Raw genomic sequence first — 20,734 nt, 5'->3', positions numbered from 1 at the left:
GTACCAGTCAAATAAATGAGGATGTTGCTACGATCGTCAGACAGCAGACGTTTGGACCGAGGGGTGCTGGGAGGTAGCCTTCCAGTGAGAACACGGAGGAAATTCTCCACTGTAACCTGAGACAGCAAAGCAAAGTAGGCAAAATCCAAATCAATTCTATCAAAACACTAATGCATGTGGGAAGACACCGAGGAAAAGAGCAGAAATTACTTCAGTGGGGACATGGGATTAAATTACTACTTGTTAAAGGCACAGCCACAGGAACAGAAGCGAAATATAAACATGTTTGCCGTTTAAATTGGAAATATGGAGATTCTCAGCTGGGTACAGGGAAGTGCATTAACCACCTTGTTCAAAACAAACTGTTCCTCAGCCTGAACCTATTGCAGTTTCAGGGCACGGATACAAGACAATCGTAAATATGATGACAGTGGCAGGCCTCCGGACAAATCCCTCTCTGTCCTCTGCTGGCATAGAGCAGGCTCACCTCATATCCCCGGTAATCCACCTCCACATCGTCCCCATACACATTCAGTTCCATGTTCTTGTGGCTGAAGACAGTGGCTGGCTTTGGGTTTCTATGGTTACAGGCCATATCGTCCGCCAGCATCAGCACAATATGACTGGAGGGGCAAAGAGCATCAAATTAAAGCCGTGGAAGAATACCATTAATAGTGTATCTGCAGAACAGGGGGGCTCAGTTTTTTATGGTCTATTATCATATTTCAATGATTTATGAAACTTACAACAAAATATCCTGCTGATTTAAAGAGGCAATAAAGTCAAATTTTCCTCATTAAAAATTTAAGACACTCATAACTACTAGTAAATCAGCAGAATTCAAATTTCAGGCTAATTTTAAGCCATTTTTTAAAACCCAATACTTCTGATTTAACTTTTAAAAAATGAGATTTAACAGCCTTTTATCAAAGGAGCTGCCTGATTCAGAATTCCATGTGAAGATTAAACTTATGCAATTTCGTTTAAATAATGCAGCCAAAAATATGCAGCCCCCTAAAACTGTTTCAAGATACAAAGTTATCCTGAAGGTGGACTTAACTACCCGACAACAATTAATCTCCAAAAGCTAATGCTGCCACAATACTTCAAAGCAAGAGAAAAAGTTTCTATTCTGAGGGCTGCCTTTTGAGTGCTTTGATTTTTACCCTAATTAATTAGAATAATGCATTTCATTAAGCTTGCGGAGGAAACACAATGAGCCCTTTTAAGCAACTGAAGCCAATGCAGGCAGGATTCCAGCAAAAGTTAAAGTACACACAAAGTAAAAAGTTTGTTATGTGAATTTTATCATTTCAAAAAAAAGAACTGATTCTTAACACAATCAAGAAAAGGAGAGAAAAGGAGATATGGGTCACAATATAAAATGTGTCGCAATATGAAAACACTACAAGGGATCAGCTTCAGATCTTTGTACATAAGGCAAACTCCCCCCAACCACTCCAGCGTGCCATGGAATTTAGAGTAACTGTTGATCACTTATGCCTTATTACCATCCCGGGGACAACAACTCAAATGTGTCCTTCAATCTGGAGGACAGCCAAAGAAATTTTAACTCAAAAACAACTAATAATTCCAACACACATGTACATTTAAATGGGGACTGTGCTACGTTTCACCGTACAAACAGTATGTGATGGTTAACTAAGAATAAACGGACTGGAGACTTTTCCCATCTCAGCTGTAAAAACATGGCATCGCTCTGTAAATGGGCAGTATGGGGCTGGGTACACAAAGGAGTGCTGAACTGAAACTGTACAATATGTGCATTTCTGAGCAGTTACCTGTCTGGAATACCCAGCCTTTTGACACTTCTGTACACCGAGAGGGTGTTGGCAACATGCCTGTAGTTAAACCAGAACCTGGAAGTGCACACCTAGGGGACAGGTCAAATGGGAATAAAAAGAAAGAATATACTGTTAAATTGTGCACTTTTTACTCATTGTCATCATTATTTACATTTATTTATTTAGCCGACACTTTTCTCTAAAGCAACTTCCGATGAACTCTATGTAGCGTTAGTGTTATCATTATTAGTTTAGTTACTCTGTAGGTCAATAACACAGGGAGGGGGCATGGTGGTGTAGCGGGTTTGGCCTGTGCCCGCTCTCTGGTGGGTCTGGGGTTCAAGTCCCACTTGGGGTGCCTTGCGACGCACTGGCGTCCTGTCCTGGGTGTGTCCCCACCCCCTCCGGCCATACACCCTGTGTGGCCGGGTTAGGCTCTGGCTTACCACGACCCCGCTTGGGACAAGCCACTTCAGCCTATGTGTGTGTAGGTCAATAATTGGAGCCATTCATACAGCTGAAGATTTTTATTAAACAATTCAGGTTAAGCATCAGGCTCAAGCATAAAACCTTCAGAGACACAAACTATGCAACATGCTGCTAAAATTTTGCTACCTGCTGGCATTTTTGTAAGTTTCTATGACAGGTGGTCTATATAACATTTGCCGGCATACATTCTTCCCCTGTGTGGAGTAACCACATTTTGATATTACACAGTACACATTAACTAACTATTTAACAAGTCAAATAATTATTTTCAGAACTGCCAACTAGTTCTAAAAATCTAATAACATTGTTATTTCATACAGGTTAAAGTAAATTTGTTACTAATTTACATCCAACAAAATTCAGCAATAATACTGGAATGTAGAGTGACTTGTATTGGTACTCATTGTCCGCTACATTATCTGTGTAATTTGTGATTTTAAGGGCATTAACAAGCAACCTTATTATTACCCTTTACTTAGCTGACTTTTTTTTGTCCAAGGCTGCTTAGAATAAACTAAGTTACTCTTACTGTAGTAATTCGGAGTATATGACTTAATGAAGCGTACCACACCAGGAGCGGGATATGACCAACAGAACAGCAACAACTTTATACACTACCTGCTGAAAACTGACAATTTTTCATACACGCAAATTACACGTGTTGATACTAGATACAAACTATTCCTTTAATCAAAATCTGTTTGTGGTTACTGAACCCATTCGGAGGTGGTTGTTAAGCAAAGCAGATTAAATTAGTTTTATGTTAAATAGTAACATGAAGTATGAACTACTTATTTCAGTTCAGTGCAACATAATGAAGCATACTACATTTTTCTACACAGGTTTGAAAGTGCTGCTTATGTTTTCTTGTGTATTTAAAACAACTACACACATAACCCCAAATTCAGTATCTCACATATCCGGTCATACTGTTCATGTCAGTCATCATTAATCGGTACAGATTTTCATTCACACCCAGACCAGAAGCATTTAGTCCAATACAATAAACTGAGACCACCTTTGCAAACCCCCACGAGTGTCTGAGAGCGAGGTGCCCCGCACTATGAGAACGAGGTACCGATGCTCTCAGTTGCAGTCCGGTATTGTACGGACTGGCTTGCATATCCAACTATCGCTCACAGGAGCGTGGGCGCATCCACCTCTGGGATCATCAACCCTTCCATGCTGATGAGGATTGGCTACAGTGATGTCATTTAAATGGACAATCTGAGGACAAGAGCATTTGCACTATGGTGCTAGAATTTGTTTGGAAGCAGATGCTGCCAACTGCTCCTTGTTTATGGTCTGTACATGTGCAAGTTCTAGGTTTTATTATTTTAATAAACTCAAGTCAGTCTATCCTGTATGGCCTCATGGCTGGTCAATCGCTGAACCACGCACTCCCAAAATGCTGCATCACCTGTTTGTGATTGCATCCCATTTTGCACCATTATGGTTTCATTGTGTAATTATTTGTTCTTGTTGTATACTTCTGAAAAACACTTCAAAATAAGGGGGAGTAGTGTGTTAGCTAAGGTGGAGAAGGCAGAAAAGTCTGCACGAGTGGGTCACAGTTTGGGGGGAAAAAATTGGAAGTGTTGAAACATACAGATAAGGATATTTCTACTGTGTTAGATTAATCTAAAACCACAGTCCAAACAATATAGAGAGATGAAATAAAAGCAAGAGCTTAAAATATCACCTTCTTCTCCACCACCTACTTCTTACTCCTCTGTATTCATCTTCCTCAAACCACTCCAATCATAGTATACTATTGTTTACTTTATGAAAGCATTTAATTTTTTTCCATATATATAATGTTTTCATTTTTTATGTTACACAGCTCTTTCCTTTTAGTAGGCATTCATTAGGGTGAGTCTGGGCTGAATTGCAATTAAAATGTGTAATTTTTTGAGAAATGGTGGGTTTTCAGAAACAAAATTTAGGACTGGGTTCACAGGGGATAAGTGTGGTTCCAACAATGGATAGGTCAGTACAATCAAGTTCCTTTCAGACATTTTTCCAAAATACAGGGATGGCTTTATTTGTGGTATATTTCCCATTCATACATAGCTGAAGTAAGACACCCATTCATGCTCACTTGTGGCAATGGGGATACTGGGGTCACACACACACACACACACACACACACACACACACACACACAGAGAGAGAGAGAGCTGACTGACATCTTCACACAGATTGCTGCTACTCACCAAAACAGCCCAGTTGTTGGTGTGACCACTGCTGAAGAGCTGACTTGCTTTAGTCTAAGAAGTAAATGACAGACATGCAGTCACAACACAAACTTCGACTACACCGCTAGCTGTTTTCCCTAAAGAGCTGCACAGTATTATAGCATAAACGTCTCAAATACAAAGTAAATTTATCTTAAATCTGTACAAATTCCGACTCGAAAATTCTTCAGCGTCCGTCACCGTCTTGTCTTGACTGATCATACTCAGGCTAATTAGTAGTAGTAGTAGCAAAACACCGCTGTGCCGAATGAAAAGGTGAACTATTTTACTTAGAACAAGTTTATTTTAAATACTTTTACCTCAACATTACTGCACGGCACCGGCTGAAGATAAAGAAGGATATACAAAAATAGTGTTATCATCATTAAAGGAAAGCAGCAACTACAAGTGGCCATTAACGCAACACTATAATCTACAACTCTTCCGGTGTTTCATAGATTTATTTCCGTGTTGCTCACATCCGCTTCGTGTATCACTGCATGCCGTCGCCGAAGACCAGCACTGAAATAGCACTGTTTTCTTACAACTCTTCCTGTGTTCCATACATTTATGTCCGTGTTGCTCATCAGTTGCATCTGTATTGTGTCCCGCGCGTCCGCTAGAAAACGAGTTTCTCATTAACGATGTAATTCATTAGTCTTATACCATCTAATTCGATTAAGCTGTAATTGCTGTATTATTTTTATCCACCGCAGCGATGTATATGCGCTGTTGTGATAAGCAAAATTGCAACCTAGTTAATTTCAGGTTTTGCCAGCAGAGTGTAGCAGAGAGTTTTAAAACGCATTGTATCTATAAAATTAATTTAACTGGAGGGAGGATTTGAACACACAGCTCTGGGTTATACCCGTTTTTTGAAAAACGGGAAAACATAATTGTTACGAGATTATCAACATTTGTCTCAAATAATCAACCAATGTTTACTTTGTGCTTATGTGTCACTTTTTTTAGGTGAAAGTACATTCGCGACTGTGGAATATCATCATCATGCAGAGTATAAATGCATTCTGTTCATGCCAAAGTTGCAATCATCTAAAAAAATCACGATTGTGTGTACACAGGTAGTATTTTCAGTGTATTTATCTTAAAATTTTATACCATTATCAGTTATTAAACTTTATATTAAGCTTAAAAGGGCAACTGAAGATCAGTTAAGGATAAAGGAAAACGAAAAAGGTGTTTTCCTTTATCCTTAACTCATCTAATACTAAACTAGCTAACTAAAACTACAGATATGACGCTTTCGATACACGTGTACAAAACGTGCACAAAGTAACGAACGAGCTTCTCAAATAAACTACCGTGGATTTAAATGGTTCACTCGCAGAGTTTTATACATATTTAGCGGAAGTCGTGTCAAATGCATTTAATTCCTAGCACTGCTGCATACGTTTCCTGACAACGAACTCCGCTGTTGCGCTCGCACTGAGTACGAGGTTGGTTAGGTAGTTAGTTAGTTAGTTAGTTAGTTAGTGCACCCGGCTGTCGGCGCGTGAATATGAACGGAGGGGCTGGCGGAGCCGACAGGCGGCACGTCGTCGCGCGGCGCTCGCTGAGTGGGCTGTGCGCGCGACTCCCGCTGCGCTCGCCGTCGATTCCACCCACCGCGCGGAGACGCGCTGAGCTTCGAACCTGCGACGCGCGCCGCCGACGGTCCTTCGTCAGCCGTCAGAGAACAGCGCGGACATCGACGGGGGAATAGCGGTGGCATCGATCGGCGCCGGTGCACATCCATCTGAGGACATCGCTAGTGGACATCAGCGAGAGGACAGTGGACATCATCCCATCCGCGATCGTCGGTGGACATCGGTGAGAGGACAGAGTGTGGACATCAGCGAATATCAGTCAGTACTGGACACCAATAGTGAACGTCCGTTAGTGGACAGTGGACAGCATCAAGTATCGGAATTTATAATACATCTCTCTCTCTATACAGATATATATGATATATATATATTTGTTTTTTTTTTTTTTTTTTTTTCAGTCAGCAGAGAGGGATGAACACCAGCGATGCCAAGGAGTACCTCGCAAGAAGGGAGATACCTCAGCTCTTTGAGGTGGGATCTGCGTTCTTCTTGTCCACAGCACGTTTTCATAGATCATCGCCACAGTAACCTACTTTCATTCTTGCCAGATATTATGGGAAAGGCGGTTTAAATTCCTTCTGGTCTTCGGCACATATATATATATATATATTTAAAGAGAAATATATATTATTATATAATATATAAAATATATGTGTGTGTATAAATTTCATTATTTACTTATTATTATTTTTCTATATATACTCTATATATATTTAAATAAAATTAATAAATGAAAAGGGCTTTCAGTAAAATGTCACGTGTCCCTAGGCGCTCCGTTCCAAAATAAACACACATGTGAAATATCCACTGCACGCACATTTTTTCCAATTACATCGTTTATATAATGTTTCACATATATTCCTATTGTGCTAACGAGCTGAGCTCACTGTATTTTTTCAACCGATGCATAATATTTAACCATAAATGATATTAGAATGATTCTTATGCGGTTAATCTTTTTTTTAAGTTTGAAAATAGTCCTGAAGGAACAGTGCAGCAGGATAAAATTGACGTTCTCTTCCACGTCTTCACCGTGAAGCCGTTCAAATGAAAATGAGTTGAAGTCAATCAATGCCCTCGGAGGCTCCGCTCCCGTCCCGCCGGACGCGCTGAAACGCAACGAGGCGGAATAAAGGAGCGCGGCGCTCGTATCCGCACGTGGCTGATGCGAGCCCTGCGGGGACACAATGACACGCACCTTGCTCAGTAAATGTTGATTATTTTCCCACCTCGGGCCAAATGAGTGGATCTCATAAAAACGTTGTAAATCATTAACGCGAAGGTGCGCGTCACGAAGAAGCCCGCGACGCCCAGGGGCGCTGAAGTTGCATTCGTTGTTACAACAGTTGGCGCGTTTTAGGCGCTGGAGCGGAAAGGAGGGAACCTTACAGGTACTTTTCAAACGGTTGAACGGAGAAGGGACTGTGTGAAAATGTGTGCCAAAAAAAAACTGTCAAGTGTTACGATTTGGGTTCATTTAGTTCACACACTACACCTTCTGCCAAAGGTAGCCTGTAATTTTTTACATTTATTTATCTAGCAGATAAGCTTTTCTCCAAAGTGACTTCCAATGAACTCTATGTAGTGTTACCAGCCCACACACCTTATCCACCAAGGTGATTTACACTGCTAGATACACTACTCACACTGGGTCACTCATCCGTACATCAGTGGAACACACACTCTCTGTCACTCAGACGCTATGGGGGAACCTGAACAGCATTTTTTCAAACTGTGGGAGGAAACCCACACAGACACAGGGAGAACATTCAAACTCCACACAACTGAGCAGGGATCGAAGCCACATTTTCTCGCACCACCCAGACGCTGTGAGACAGCAGCACTGCTCACCATGCCACTGTACCACTATTAGTCAGGTACCTTTACTGGCAAGACCCAGGTTTGAATCCCACCCCTTGCTGTACAAACCTTGAAGAAGTTACTCGGAATTCCTCCAGTAAAGATGACCTGGCATGTAAATGGGTAAAATATTTCTAGGTACAATTCATTAGTGAACAAATCTGAAATTGGATGAAAGCATCAGATGAAGTGACAATAAATGTGGTGACCCATTTGTCTTTTCGGGAACCCTGTCACAGATACGAGTTAGGTAGAGTGCAATGCGTTTCTTTTTTTTTTTTGGCTGTTTTTGTTGAAGTGTATCCATACACAGACAAACAGAAGACCAGGCTGTCTGTTATCGAAAGGAAACCATGCACAGTTCAGGAATCATTAAAAAAAATACAATATAGTGCTACACCCTGAATTTGGTGTTTGTTTAGAAGGGTGGATGCTGGGCTGGAAGGAAGTCTTTGTCTTAAGGGAACACATTGTTAGAATACTTTCTAAGGTCAGCCAACATGATATACTTATGAAATAGTTACCTGTTCCAAGCATGGAAAATTGTCACAATGTGCAGGAAGTCAGTTACTTGACTTAATAAATTGAAGGCCCTTTAAAGAAACAGTCACGAATTTCTAAATGTGGTAACACAGAATTTGCATTGTTATAATAATGTCAGGTGGTATTTTGACGGGAAACCTTTGAAACGAAAGCTTCCGGCTTCTTTGTATTTGAAAACAATCTATGAAATTAAGGGGTGTCACTCAGTTGCGTGTTTTATGTTTTTATTTATGCACATTGGAGGAATATGAGCATATGTGAAGTTAGTTGTAAAAATTCTTTAGCACTAAATATTGAGGATTATACAACCTATAGACAACACATATTGTGTGTAAAATTAAGACGGTCCTATACGTTTGAGTATGATAAGATATTATTAAGACATGATTTTATTGTGGAGATGGACTGAGCCTACAGCTTTGAGTACTTTGAAATCGTGACTGAAATGTGTGGCAGTCTTGTTGATGTCTTTTTGGCCACAGTTACTTTCCTCCTGTGACAGCCAATTGAGTTCTCCAGTACTAGCTTGGTCATTCTGATCCAGGTCTAGCTGCTACAGGTATTATGTATTTAGAGCTGTTGAGACTTCATGAATTCCCTTTCAATAACCTAAGCTGAAATATGTGATTTTCAGAGCCTCTTGACGGGTCTGATGTACTACCGGCCTGATGACCCCATTGAGTATCTGGAGAATTGTCTGAAGAAGGTCAGGGAGCTGGGGGGCACGGAGAAGGTCCGATGGGACACATTTGTTGGCCAGGAGAAGAAATCCCTGCCCCCGCTCAATGGAGGCCAATCCCGAAGGTCCTTCTTCAGGAACGGTAGGAAAGGGAAACCACAAAGCAGGATGCTGAGGTTGACCTGGGTTGATTTCATAAAGAAAAAAGGGAAAGTTGGGTGAAACCAGACAGGTGCTATCACCAGATGAGAAAACCACATTGGTGATATGTTTAACGTGGCACATCAAAACATCTGCTCTACAATAGACAGTTGATTGTATGAGAGATCATGTCACTGTAGTTTTATAATCAAATTCACATGTAAATTGTGTTGGGGGAAACTCCACAGAGATTCTTGTGTATATTAACAGCAGTTCTTTTTGGGAGGATGGCAGTGTGTCTCAGATCATTCTGTGGCTATGAAAAGAATATGCAAAACGGATGACTTCAATTTGCAAAAATAAGATAATAAATCCCAGCTATAAAGGTTAATAATGGTTAAACATTGACACCACACCAGTCCATTGCTTAGGCACCCTGTCTTATTTACATACTTTATTTTCCAAAGGATGTACTCATGTACTTTTCCAATTGACTGCACCTGTTGACGTGACCCTACCTGAACCCTCTGCGTCATTGTCTTAGTGTTGCCAGATAGCCCAAGCTTCCCGTACCGACGGTATGACCGGCTCCCACCCATCCACCAGTTCTCCATTGAGAGCGATTCTGACCTGTCTGAGACAGCGGAGCTCATCGAGGAATACGAGGTGTTTGACCCCTCCAGGCCGCGGCCAAAAGTTATCCTCATCATAGGTAAAGATCTCCCCCTCAAGTTCCTCCCAGTAATTCAAGCCACACAAAATAGCTCTCAGGTATTTTGGATCTTTGGTCCACGAGCAAGAACAAAGTTTGCAAGTGTGTGTGTGTGTGTGTGTGTGTGTGTGTGTGTGTGTGTGTGTGTGTGTGTGTGTATTTATTTGCATACTTTCTGGATCACGATTGATAAAAATTGCATTGCTACAGAATCGCAGTATTGTACAGTATATGAGCTTAGAATGCCAATGATTCACTTACAAAGTGTGAATAATTGAAGGAAATAATTAGGAAAATTTGCTGTTGCAATTTGTGCTCGTGCAGTTTTAAGCTTATTCACTTGAATCCCTTAACAGCTGTTTGTAGCATTTTGGCTTATCGCTCCTTTTAGCTTCTGACACTGTTATGACATCTCATTTAAAAAAATGTTTTGGCAGGAGAAAGCCATCAAATGACCCACTTAAGCTCCTGCTTCCCTAGCAGTCGATGCAAATGTCAGGAAGCTGTCAGAAATCGCGACCGCTGATGAGTCGAAAATTCCAGATGGAAATACCGTGAATGGAGAGCTGCTGCTTTCTTTGCGCTCTCCTTTCATGGCCCTTCATGTTGTGTTGAAACCACAACACATATAGAAATGCCCCAATTGTTGTCCCTAGCTGGTGAATGACATGAGACCGCCATTAGACAGATAACGGTGAAACGGAGTATAACTATAGATGGAAAATGAACTGTTATTAACTATGACTTCAAGGTCTGAGAATGTGGTTTGTGTAACCTACTCTTTGTTCACAGCATTAAACTGCTTTAGAAAAAAATATTTGCCCATGTTTAAAGCCTAAACATAGCCAGCGATTTGTGTTGGCCTCAATGACTTTTGTGTACTCTGGGACTAAATATGTATTTTCGTTTGGAGAGAGCTAGATGATTTTTCCATGGGCTCTTACGTAGCACTGAAGAAATCACGAGGCATGATCAGGAAGTATCTTACCCACATTTTTTTTTATTAAATACATAATGAGTTGTGTAGCTGAGAATGTGTTCCGCTCTGCAATGTTCCAAGCGAGTAAAAATAACACGGCGATATGCCAGGGTATGCCGGGCTCGGCAGCGGTCAGGCGTGGGAAACCAGTGGACGGTCCTAGAGCTGTCAATTCCGAAGAAATCCAAGTCTGAGAAAACAAGCACCCGTGTGTTCTTCCTTGTTATACCAGCTGAATTGGCCACACCTGAGCGCGATTCACGCTAACAAGACCGCGCTCGAGTTTCCCTGCCAGGATTCGAGCGGAGCAATCTCGTTCTACACAGAGGCACATACTGTCAATGTTGTCCATTAGCAGCTCGTAGTTTCACATAATTTATAGTGAAAGTTTTTGCTGTCATCTACATTACTGTTGCCTTGTAACAGCATCAAAGTTTCATCAGGAACCACAATAAAGATCAATTCTCCAATAAAAAAAGCTCACATATGACAATCGTGACTATAGCAGGTGACACTGAAATCAGAAGAGTACAGACAATTTTCAGACAGTCTAAATTGTGCTCTCCATATACCTCCTTCCAATTCCAACTGTCTTTTCAGGATGTCGGAGGATGACATGCGGTTGCAAAAGAGGGACAGTATTCTGGCGCGTGTCAAAATCCTTTAGACTTGCAGAAAATGGTCTGCTGATGAACATATTTAACATGATATTGTTTTTGGGTGGAGTTCCAGTGTAAAGGATATGTGCGTTGAGCAAGAAAATTTATTAAGTAGGTTGATGTGGCAGGTTGTGTAATCGCTGCGATGCGATTCGTCTATAATTCATTCTCCACCTCAGTGAACAGTGCTCGCCCTGTTTTTGAATGCTTCCATTTGTCCTCCCGCACACCGACATCCATTGAGGGTTAAAAGCTTGGCTGCATGCTTTGATAAATTATCCCAGCAGCTCCGCAATAATCTCACAGACTGGGGCTTCTCAAAACTGGACTTCTGATTGGTTTCCCAGAATCCAATTTCCCCATTTAGAATGGCTGTTTTATGTCACGCTTCTTTGAAAACCAGGTGCCGTAAGACTATATGTTGAATGGATACCGTTGCTACGACAACGTTTTAATACCTATAATTTAGTCAGCAAAGCAATGGGTGGGGGTGCCGAAATTTGGGTTGAGCAACATGTGGGGAAAAAATTGAAATGGGTTCTAAAAAGACAGAATGACATTAATAAATGAGTTGCGAGAAAGACTTGTGTCTTGTAACGATAAACATTTATTGGCAGTATGAAGAGGCAAATCTCCAAGAGATTGGTTTCTAGGATGTGAGAATGCTAGAACTGAGAGGGGGTGGGTGCAGTTGGCATCAACCCGAAGAAGGTGTACACCAGTTTATAACCATTTCGTGTCGCATTGTCAGTGACCGCAACAAAATCTTTAAGAGTTGCGCTGTTGTAATTCATTCCTGATCCTGTGTTTAGTAACTCTGGAAGGATGACTCTGCCTCCCTCCTTCTGAGAATTTGTTGGCAGCTGTGCAGGACAGTAACAACTGAAAGAGACACTATAAGGCAGTGTATTTGTGACGCAGGGCTTTTTAAAACATTTAGCCTGTGCTTAAATGGTAAAGTAATGGTAAACAATGTACTCCGATCCTTATATTACACTGTTGATTTGAATTCCAAGCATGAGTGCTGGAAATTGTCAGCATGGCAGTTCACGAGAACGGTAAAGCGCTGCTGGTTGGCCTGGTGTACAGAGAGGAGGGCCACTGGCCACATCGCAGACAACAAAGGGAACAGGCCAAAAGAGTGCGGTATTCCAGTGCATTTTTAAAAGGCTGATAGATGTAGGGTGCTCACTGTTTCAGGATGACTGCATACCGTGGTGACCTTGCAACCTTCCTCTTATGTCCAGTGGCTCCCTGTGGCCCTTTTCGTTTGAGCTCTGCTGGACCAATTTGCGGTTCTTTGAGGACGGGGTAGTCCCGTCCCTCTGCTTGTGAAGTCTAAAAATACAAAACCCCCCACCCCCAGCCCTCCTCGTACCCCTGGGTACCTTCACCTAACACCTTCGGAGAGCACCTTCTGTCCTCTCTCGTTCCTCAGGGGGACCAGGTAGCGGGAAGGGAACACAGAGCCTAAAAATTGCTGAGCGCTATGGCTTCCAGTACGTGTCAGTTGGGGAGCTTCTCAGGAAGAAGATGATCCACAACGCAACCAGCAACAGGAAGTGGAGCCTTATTGCCAGGATCATCACCAATGGGGAACTGGCCCCTCAGGTAGGGATGGGAGCCCAGCCCTCCACCAGGGCGCCAGAAGGAACAGTCAGTCCAATAACCTGGCAAGAAGAAGCTTTTTTTAAAGTCTGAGCCATCAGCTGCGCTCTGCCAAGTTTCTGGATTGGACTGTGTTGTGGTTTAATTATGACCTTCTGAAGAACACACTCAGTCCAGCTTGTGCTTTATTTAGAAGACAATGGTAAAAAGCTGCTGTCAGACTGCAAAAATTATCCAGTCGGACCAACAAAATGACAGTTCAATGGAAGTATAATTCGCTAATTTGCTTCAAATGACTTTGCCACACAGAATGAGCCTCGGATTCTGGTTCTGAGGGTCATTCGAGGCGACAGTTTTACTTCAGAGTGACTCGTCCGATTGTGTGAACAGTGCAGAGAGACTGCTCGATGGTGGCGTTTCAGAGTTAGCATTGCATCAGCTGCTAATCCACACAGCAGTTATTATAAAGCCACATGAGACGGTGGACACCTGGGGTGCCACTGGCCAACAAGATATGGTCATGAGGACAATCCGACTGGATTTATTGGATTAGGGATCTGAAATACCTGACTTTTCTGCATTTTGGTGCCCAGCGCGTAGGTACTTAAAAGTGCCGGGTAAGGGGTCATGTGACCTTTGGGGAAGCTCCGCAAACAGAAGCTGTGACTGATGGAATGAGGCTTCGATTAACAGCAGGTGTTCGTGCCACTTTTGCCGCAATAAAACTGAAAAAATCTAATCAAGGGAAATTTGATTTCTTTGACTTATACTCTTCTGACTTTGAGTAATAGTAGCATCACTCATTTTACTTCGAAGATCAGTTCTCCACATATTAATACTCCCTTCTTTACGTTCTATAGTCCTTATTGTTTATATTGTTTATAGGACTGTTTTTATTTCCTGATGATTTAAAATCAATATTGCAGTTTTATGACATTCATCCATCCTAGAGACAGTTTCACAATCATCTTGAAAAATCAATTCATGCTTCTGTAAGAATATAGTTGACATTTTATCAGTATTTATCCTCATGGAGACGCATTGTTTTAGTGACTTTCTAATGGCATAACAGCTGTTCCTGACCTCCAGTTGCACGTCCCTGCAGGAAACCACCATTACCGAGATCAAGCAGAAAATCATGAAGATCCCGGACGCCAGTGGCATCGTTATCGATGGCTTCCCTCGAGACGTGGGTCAGGCTCTGTCTTTCGAGGATCAGGTGAGCGCCCTCCATCTCCCAAAGGAATCCTCAGATTAATGCTAAATAGATTAATGTGAGACTAAACGGAAGCATTGACAACAGGAGAATACACACAGTACGTTGCACTGTTTTAGCCTCTCGTAGTTTTGAAATAAATATTCCTTCTCCAGATGTGTTCGAAATTATCTTCCTGTTTGTGAATGCACCTTCTGAAACCAGAGGGCAGAGGTCTGTCATTATCCTAGTGCTTCTGTCATATTGTAGTGTGGCTAGGTAAAATTTAAAAAGAAGCATAATTTTGAATATCACTTTATTCACGATCATTCATTATCTGTTTGCTTTGAAAAGTCAGTAGAATAGAATCATCAGGGTTTAGCAGATAGATTTACCCTGAAGTGATACATCATGTTGTTAGAAAACCACCTCAAAAGATCAATTTAGAAATCCTGCTTTTTGAGCTTCATTTAGATTTGAATGCCACTGCCACATTTTAAATCACACGAAGCAGACATGAAATGACCTCTGCACAGGTTCATCCATAAGTGATGCTCTGTCTAACAATTTGCAAATGCTTTATAGTATGTCAGTCATGGTATAATTGGTCAACCCATAATCTTCTACCCTTTTGTTGAGCTTTTGTTGAGTACTTGTTCTCCATTAAGTTTTGTCATGATGCCGAGCAGCAGTTACACTACAGGGAACAGTGTGATGAAGCAAATTGCCACATACTGCCACAAGCACCGCTTTAAAGGTAGGTATTGATGCTACCAGCATGAAGGCCACTATGAAGGCACTGAGGGAAGTCATCTGAAGGGGGGGATTTTGCACAAAATTACATAATTTTGTACAACAACAAAATAATTTTGCAACAACAACAATACATCTTGCATTTGGACGAAGAATTGCATTACATTTATTCATTCATTCATCAATGAATGTATTAAAATTACATTTGTCTACTTGTCAATGTTTGTAACGGAAACACTTGGATTATGAAAGGAATTGATGTAGAATTAGTAAACTGGTTTTGTCTGAAGAGAAGTTAACTTTTTGATAAACTTAAAGTGCCGCCGAAGTTGAGTCAACCATGTTACCACTTATGGAGAACGATGGGCTGGGGTTGCTTTGCTTTCAGGCCAAGAGCTCAACTGTAGCCTCAACAAACCACAAAACATTTTTTCCAGAATGTCTCAGGTGCAGCTTAATACCAACTTTTTTCAGAAGTGTTCTCCTTCTAGCCACCTTCCCAAAGAGACCAAAACTGTTTAGTTCTGAGGAGATCTCTGGAGAGCGTTTCCCAATTCAGCCAGTGACAGCTGCATCTTCGTTGTGTCTATTTTGTGCCATTTTTTGGACTTAACAGCTTCTGGGAAGTTTCAAAGATGTGCCAAACTTTCTATAATCTTTTCCAGTTTTTTGCTTGAACTTCATAGGCAGTTTCTTGGGATCCAGAGAGCTTAGATCATATCTACTGTTTCAGCTGTGAAACCTTGCCGAGTCAGTAATACTAATTCTCCTCCCATGCATTTGCACACAAATGGATTCCAGCTTAACAGTTGTATATATTTAAGAGGATAATGTTTTAGTTGTTGTGTCTGTTCTGATCCTAATATACCATAAGTCTTGAACACTCTCTGAATCTTATTTTCGTTAGAAAGTAAGTAAGCGTGGTTTAATGACGGATTTCATACACAAATCTCATTTCTAGTGGAATAACTGCATTTAACCAACAAAGAAGACAAATTTTTCTAGCTGAAAAAATGTACATGACTCTGGAAGGTGGAAGAAACGAAGAAGCAGAGCTTTCGTACACCCAACTGTACTGAAGTGCGGAAGGGTTGATGGCCGAGACGTGATTATCGGGACCATCAGCCTCCAGGCAAGAATCATAACAGTGGTGCCAATTATGCCGTACCCCAACCCCAACAATGCAAACTCCATAAGAGTGGCTGACTGTCAAGGGACAGCTGACAGCCGCACGGCATCGTTTAGCTTCGTTTAGGTGCCAGCCAGTCCTCTGCCCATTCCCAGGTCTTGTCTGCATTCTTCAGTCCAAGTTGATGTAATAAGAAAGCAATACCTGGGTCCAAGAATGAGAAAGGTTACTGGTCTTGGGGGACTGTGGTGATTAACATGTCACGGAAGCACCTGTCACTGAGTGTGGGATCGATTCAGGGCAAACATTGCTCTGTTGTTATAGCACAGAGACTGATAATATGTTTGCACAAGGTCCCAGCAGGTATCTGTTCATTTTTGCTGGATGTAGAATAGCCGAGGTGAAAATGTATTATATTGATGTGTTCTAGCTGTCTTTCAGCCCCAGATTAGACTAAATCTCTGGAAATGATTTAGAGAAAATACTCTATGAAGAGTGCAGAGCAGTTTGTTTATATTTCAAGATCCAGCAGTTTCATTTAACACAGACCAGCCTTTCTTGGGTTTAACCAGAACTGTACACAAGTTTCATGAGTTTTAGTAACTATAAATAGACCTAGATTGCTTGTTGTTCACTGCTTTTCGTGCATTTGCCCTGAAGACACAATAAGGGTTTCAAAGAGCGAAGGGCTGCTGAAAGATTGATATTCCACTTCTGACACCATCATAGGCTCGTTGTTCTAGGGTGGCAAAGTGAAGTGCATTACTGGATTTGAGTGAGATGATGGGAGGTATATCCATGGCAGGCAGGGTGAAAGATCACTCCACTCCCCCGTATGGGTCACTCTCACATCCAGCAGGATCCAGAGCCGTACAGTGTTTTGTTCACTTTTATTCAAACAGACTCCCTCCCTGGGTGGCAGCTTGAAAAGCCCTCTCTGCTCTGCAGAGGTCCCGTCTGATGTCACTCCACCCCAAGTCCTTGTTAGCAATTTTTTTTTAGTATTAAGAAGTGTATTTCCTTTTTTATTTTTTATTTTATCCTTTTTTCTTGTTTACTTTTCATCTACAGTTCCTTGCAGTATCACACTTTTTGATCTATTTATCCTGCTTAACATTTACATTTGCATTACATTTTACATTCATTCATTTCGCAGGCACTTTCCTCCAAAACGACATACATCTCACGGAATAATACAAGTGCATTAACAGAAAGCGAGACTTGGATGCAGACATGTGATCCTAAAGCACAGTTAATTTGTTACATTCCACCACGTGAATCAATGTACATCACAGAAGTAGCTGCATAAAGGTCTGTCCATTATTCAACAGTTATAATCACTTAGTTATTGAGCATAAACATTTACACGTTAACATGCGCTTAGGAAATCGTGAGAGAAGTGAGTCTGGAAGACGTGATTTTTAAGACCCATCTTAAATGTAGAGAGGTTCAGCAGTTCTGAGTGAGAGGGTGACGTCATTCCACCACATTGGAGCCAGGACCGAAAACCTTTTACCAAAGCCATTTTACCATTTACCGTTTAACAATTTTTCCATTTACCAACGTCATCTATGTAAGACAAATTTCTGAAGGATGCAACACCGGTTACCTTTCAGGGCTATGAACCTTCTAACTTGCAGTTCACGTTGCTGTCCCTGTCCTGAGAGCGATGAGTATACAGAACTAAAACTTACGCTAACGATAGTCAAGGGTTTGCACACTGCAACCGTGCAAGCGTCCCGAATAAACAGCATCTTCTGTTTTATTTTTACAGCAGGCAAAAAACCCTGGGGCAGCAGGCTACTGCTGTCAGTTGTTTGGTGAAAATGGATAATTAGGTTCCTGCTCCCCTAGGGAGGATTTGCATGGCCAGCTCCTTTAGAGTCACGCCCCATTTTCAGATTATGCCTGCTTCTGTTGCATCTGGAAACATTTCATAATAGTCTTATTAGAGCCCCTGCTGGGAGACACTACATATTGACTCTCGGCCATTTAAACAACGATAATATTTGTTTCATAAATATATTAATATGTATGTGTATTTCTTGACACATTGCTTGTGATTTTTGTGTAGGAAGATGCTAGTACCATGCCAACAAGAACATCTAAAATGAAGAATTCTCTTTTTATTATGGAGGTGTTATTACCTCGCTTTGCCAGTGCTAGAGTGACTTAAAATGTGACCATTTATGCAGCTGTATGGAGTTTAAGTAACTAGTTAAAAGGCACCGTGTTCAGCATCCTGTTGCTAGATCCCCTGCTAGGATGAGAGATGAACCTTGAAGCAGTGGTACCCCCTCTGTAGACTCAAACAGGGCTAAGTCCCTGGAGGGTGTCACAAAGGGTAGTTCTCTGCCCTATGTACCTTGTTCCAACAGATATTTAGCTATCAGTGCCAAGCAAACACTTCCCTTGCACTTTGTTATTTCACATCACAGCTATTAGATTTTGATTTACTCCAAAGCTTTCAACGCACCAGGAGTATTTGTTGGCATCCAAAAACATTTAAAAATACTGCAAAATCACGTTATACCGTTTCCTCAATTGTAGTAGATTTTCTTGTACTATATTGCCGCCTAATTTGCATCCATTGCTCAGAGCTCACCAGAAGAAGCACCTAAGATAGAATTATTTGCAAAAAATGAGGGCAGATTTGTGGTAACCATGGAAACTTGAACTTTGATTTTGCACAGGTGGTTGTGCTGCAGTTGTCTTGTTATTTGGTGTAAAGGATCAGTTCAAATTTAAGTACGTTTGCCACAAGTCTTTGGTGTTGATCTTCTCTTGAGCATTTGTTTTGGTTCTTTGCTGAGGGGTGGGGGACCAAAAGGAAACAGAATATTGTCCATGTCGAGTTATTTAGTCCCTCAGAACACAGAGGGAGTTAGAGCAAATACAGTCTTATGTGTTCAAATACAGTCATGTGAAACAATTTACATATTTAAAAAAACATTCTTTTTCAATCATAGTTCTACATGATGGTACATTGTCTAAGTCCCAGGTCTTTCTGACGTTGGACATCATGCAGGACAGATTTGTATAGTGCTTGTTTGCGTACAGTCCTAAATTCCTTGATAGCATTGTAGGATTTGCCACATTTCCATAGCAGTCAGTAGCCTGTTACTTTCCCACTTCCCATTGCTGTTACAAAGACGTGTGCAATCTGCCTTGTGTGCCAACGTTGGGTGCGATCTATCCTCACACCCCCAGATCTGCACCCCAGACTTGGTTGTGTTCTTGGCCTGTTCCAACCAACGACTGAAGGAGCGTCTGGAAAAGCGGGCAGAACAGCAGGGTCGCCCTGACGACAACCCCAAGGCCACGGAGCGCCGCCTGGCCAACTTTAAGCAGAATGCCATCCCGCTGGTCAAGTATTTCCAGGAGAAGGGCCTCATTGTCACGGTAAGCAATTGTGTGTTGTTTGTGGGAAGTTCTCTTTTGTGTGGACTTGCCGTGATTGGCGTTTCGACATTTGATGGGAGCTACTGAATTTGGGATTTGGTGGTACCTGCTGTGAATGTCTTGCATTTGGAGCCATCCTGACTGGTACGTGGGCAGACCTGCTCTGATCAGACAAATCACGGTGTGATTGACATTTACTGCAGTGATGGGTTCTAAAGTGCTGTGAGTAATTCCTCTCATTTCTGGAGCTAACGGTGATGTTTTATAAATGCGGCAGACTCCTCGTTAAGCACGGGTTTGTTTATATCTCTGCAAAGTGTTGACTTTTCGAAGCAGCATCATTAAAGAGAAAAATCATTAAAGAGAAAAGCCATCTTAATTTAAAAAAGGCTTGAACACAGACTTGGAAGGGTGGTCTGACCTTCGACTGTGGTCCTCTTAATGCTACTGTTTTACGGGACGGCTGTGATTTGAAGGAGTAGAGAGGGATGTTAGCCGGTCACCTTGCATGACACACAAGATCTGAAAGGTCCAATTATCAGGACAGACATCGACACCATCTTTCTGGAGAGGGAATTCAGTGAGGACGGTTGATGAGGGGGTCCCATTAAATGGAGTGGGGTGTGTCTCTGCTTCACTACTACAGGCCATGCGGTGACCTCTGGGATGGGGAAAAAGAGGGTAAATGAATCTATTTCCATTACTTCAATCGAGGTCAATTTTATACGCCTCGTTGCATCTTTGCCCATTAAAACTTTAGCAAGGAGGTTAATTGCGCTACATTATACGGCTGTTAATACCTCATTTTGGTTTATTATGCAGCAAGTGTTGGTAGAGGAGGTTTCTTCCAATTGACTAATTTTGTTTGCTTTTTATTCAAAGCTTTTTCAATATTTAGTCATTTTACCCATTTATGCATTTTAACATGTTCATCAT

The 20,734-nt window shown here is 41.6% G+C and overlaps 2 protein-coding genes across 4 annotated transcripts in view; one reads left to right on the top strand and one right to left on the bottom strand.

The window, feature by feature from the left end:
• pigk (phosphatidylinositol glycan anchor biosynthesis, class K) overlaps positions 1–5,000 on the bottom strand; it is a 30,489-nt gene extending 25,489 nt beyond the window's left edge. The window contains exons 1-5 of one of the 2 annotated variants that reach the window (XM_018734640.2): positions 4,852–5,000; positions 4,511–4,564; positions 1,803–1,894; positions 488–623; positions 5–116 (exon numbers count right to left, since the gene is read on the bottom strand). In XM_018734640.2, the coding sequence (XP_018590156.1) occupies positions 5–116; positions 488–623; positions 1,803–1,894; positions 4,511–4,564; positions 4,852–4,947 (490 nt within the window). In that variant the 5' untranslated portion in view covers positions 4,948–5,000. The remainder of the gene's footprint in view (positions 1–4; positions 117–487; positions 624–1,802; positions 1,895–4,510; positions 4,565–4,851) is intronic. The other variant, XM_018734641.2, reaches the window with a different exon arrangement.
• Positions 5,001–6,092: 1,092 nt separating this feature from the next.
• ak5 (adenylate kinase 5) overlaps positions 6,093–20,734 on the top strand; it is a 61,905-nt gene continuing 47,263 nt past the window's right edge. Inside the window, exons 1-7 of one of the 2 annotated variants that reach the window (XM_018734799.2) lie at positions 6,093–6,361; positions 6,537–6,609; positions 9,176–9,362; positions 9,906–10,073; positions 13,150–13,322; positions 14,425–14,538; positions 19,607–19,798. In XM_018734799.2, coding sequence (XP_018590315.1) covers positions 6,550–6,609; positions 9,176–9,362; positions 9,906–10,073; positions 13,150–13,322; positions 14,425–14,538; positions 19,607–19,798 — 894 coding nt within the window. In that variant the 5' untranslated portion in view covers positions 6,093–6,361; positions 6,537–6,549. Of the gene's footprint in view, positions 6,397–6,536; positions 6,610–9,175; positions 9,363–9,905; positions 10,074–13,149; positions 13,323–14,424; positions 14,539–19,606; positions 19,799–20,734 lie in introns of both variants that reach the window. The other variant, XM_018734800.2, reaches the window with a different exon arrangement.

This window comes from Scleropages formosus, chromosome 3, assembly GCF_900964775.1.
Source record: "Scleropages formosus chromosome 3, fSclFor1.1, whole genome shotgun sequence".
In the NCBI taxonomy this organism is placed as follows: Eukaryota; Metazoa; Chordata; class Actinopteri; order Osteoglossiformes; family Osteoglossidae; genus Scleropages; species Scleropages formosus.
Note: the sequence above shows the minus strand (reverse complement) of the source record. Positions and strands in the feature narration are given on the sequence as shown.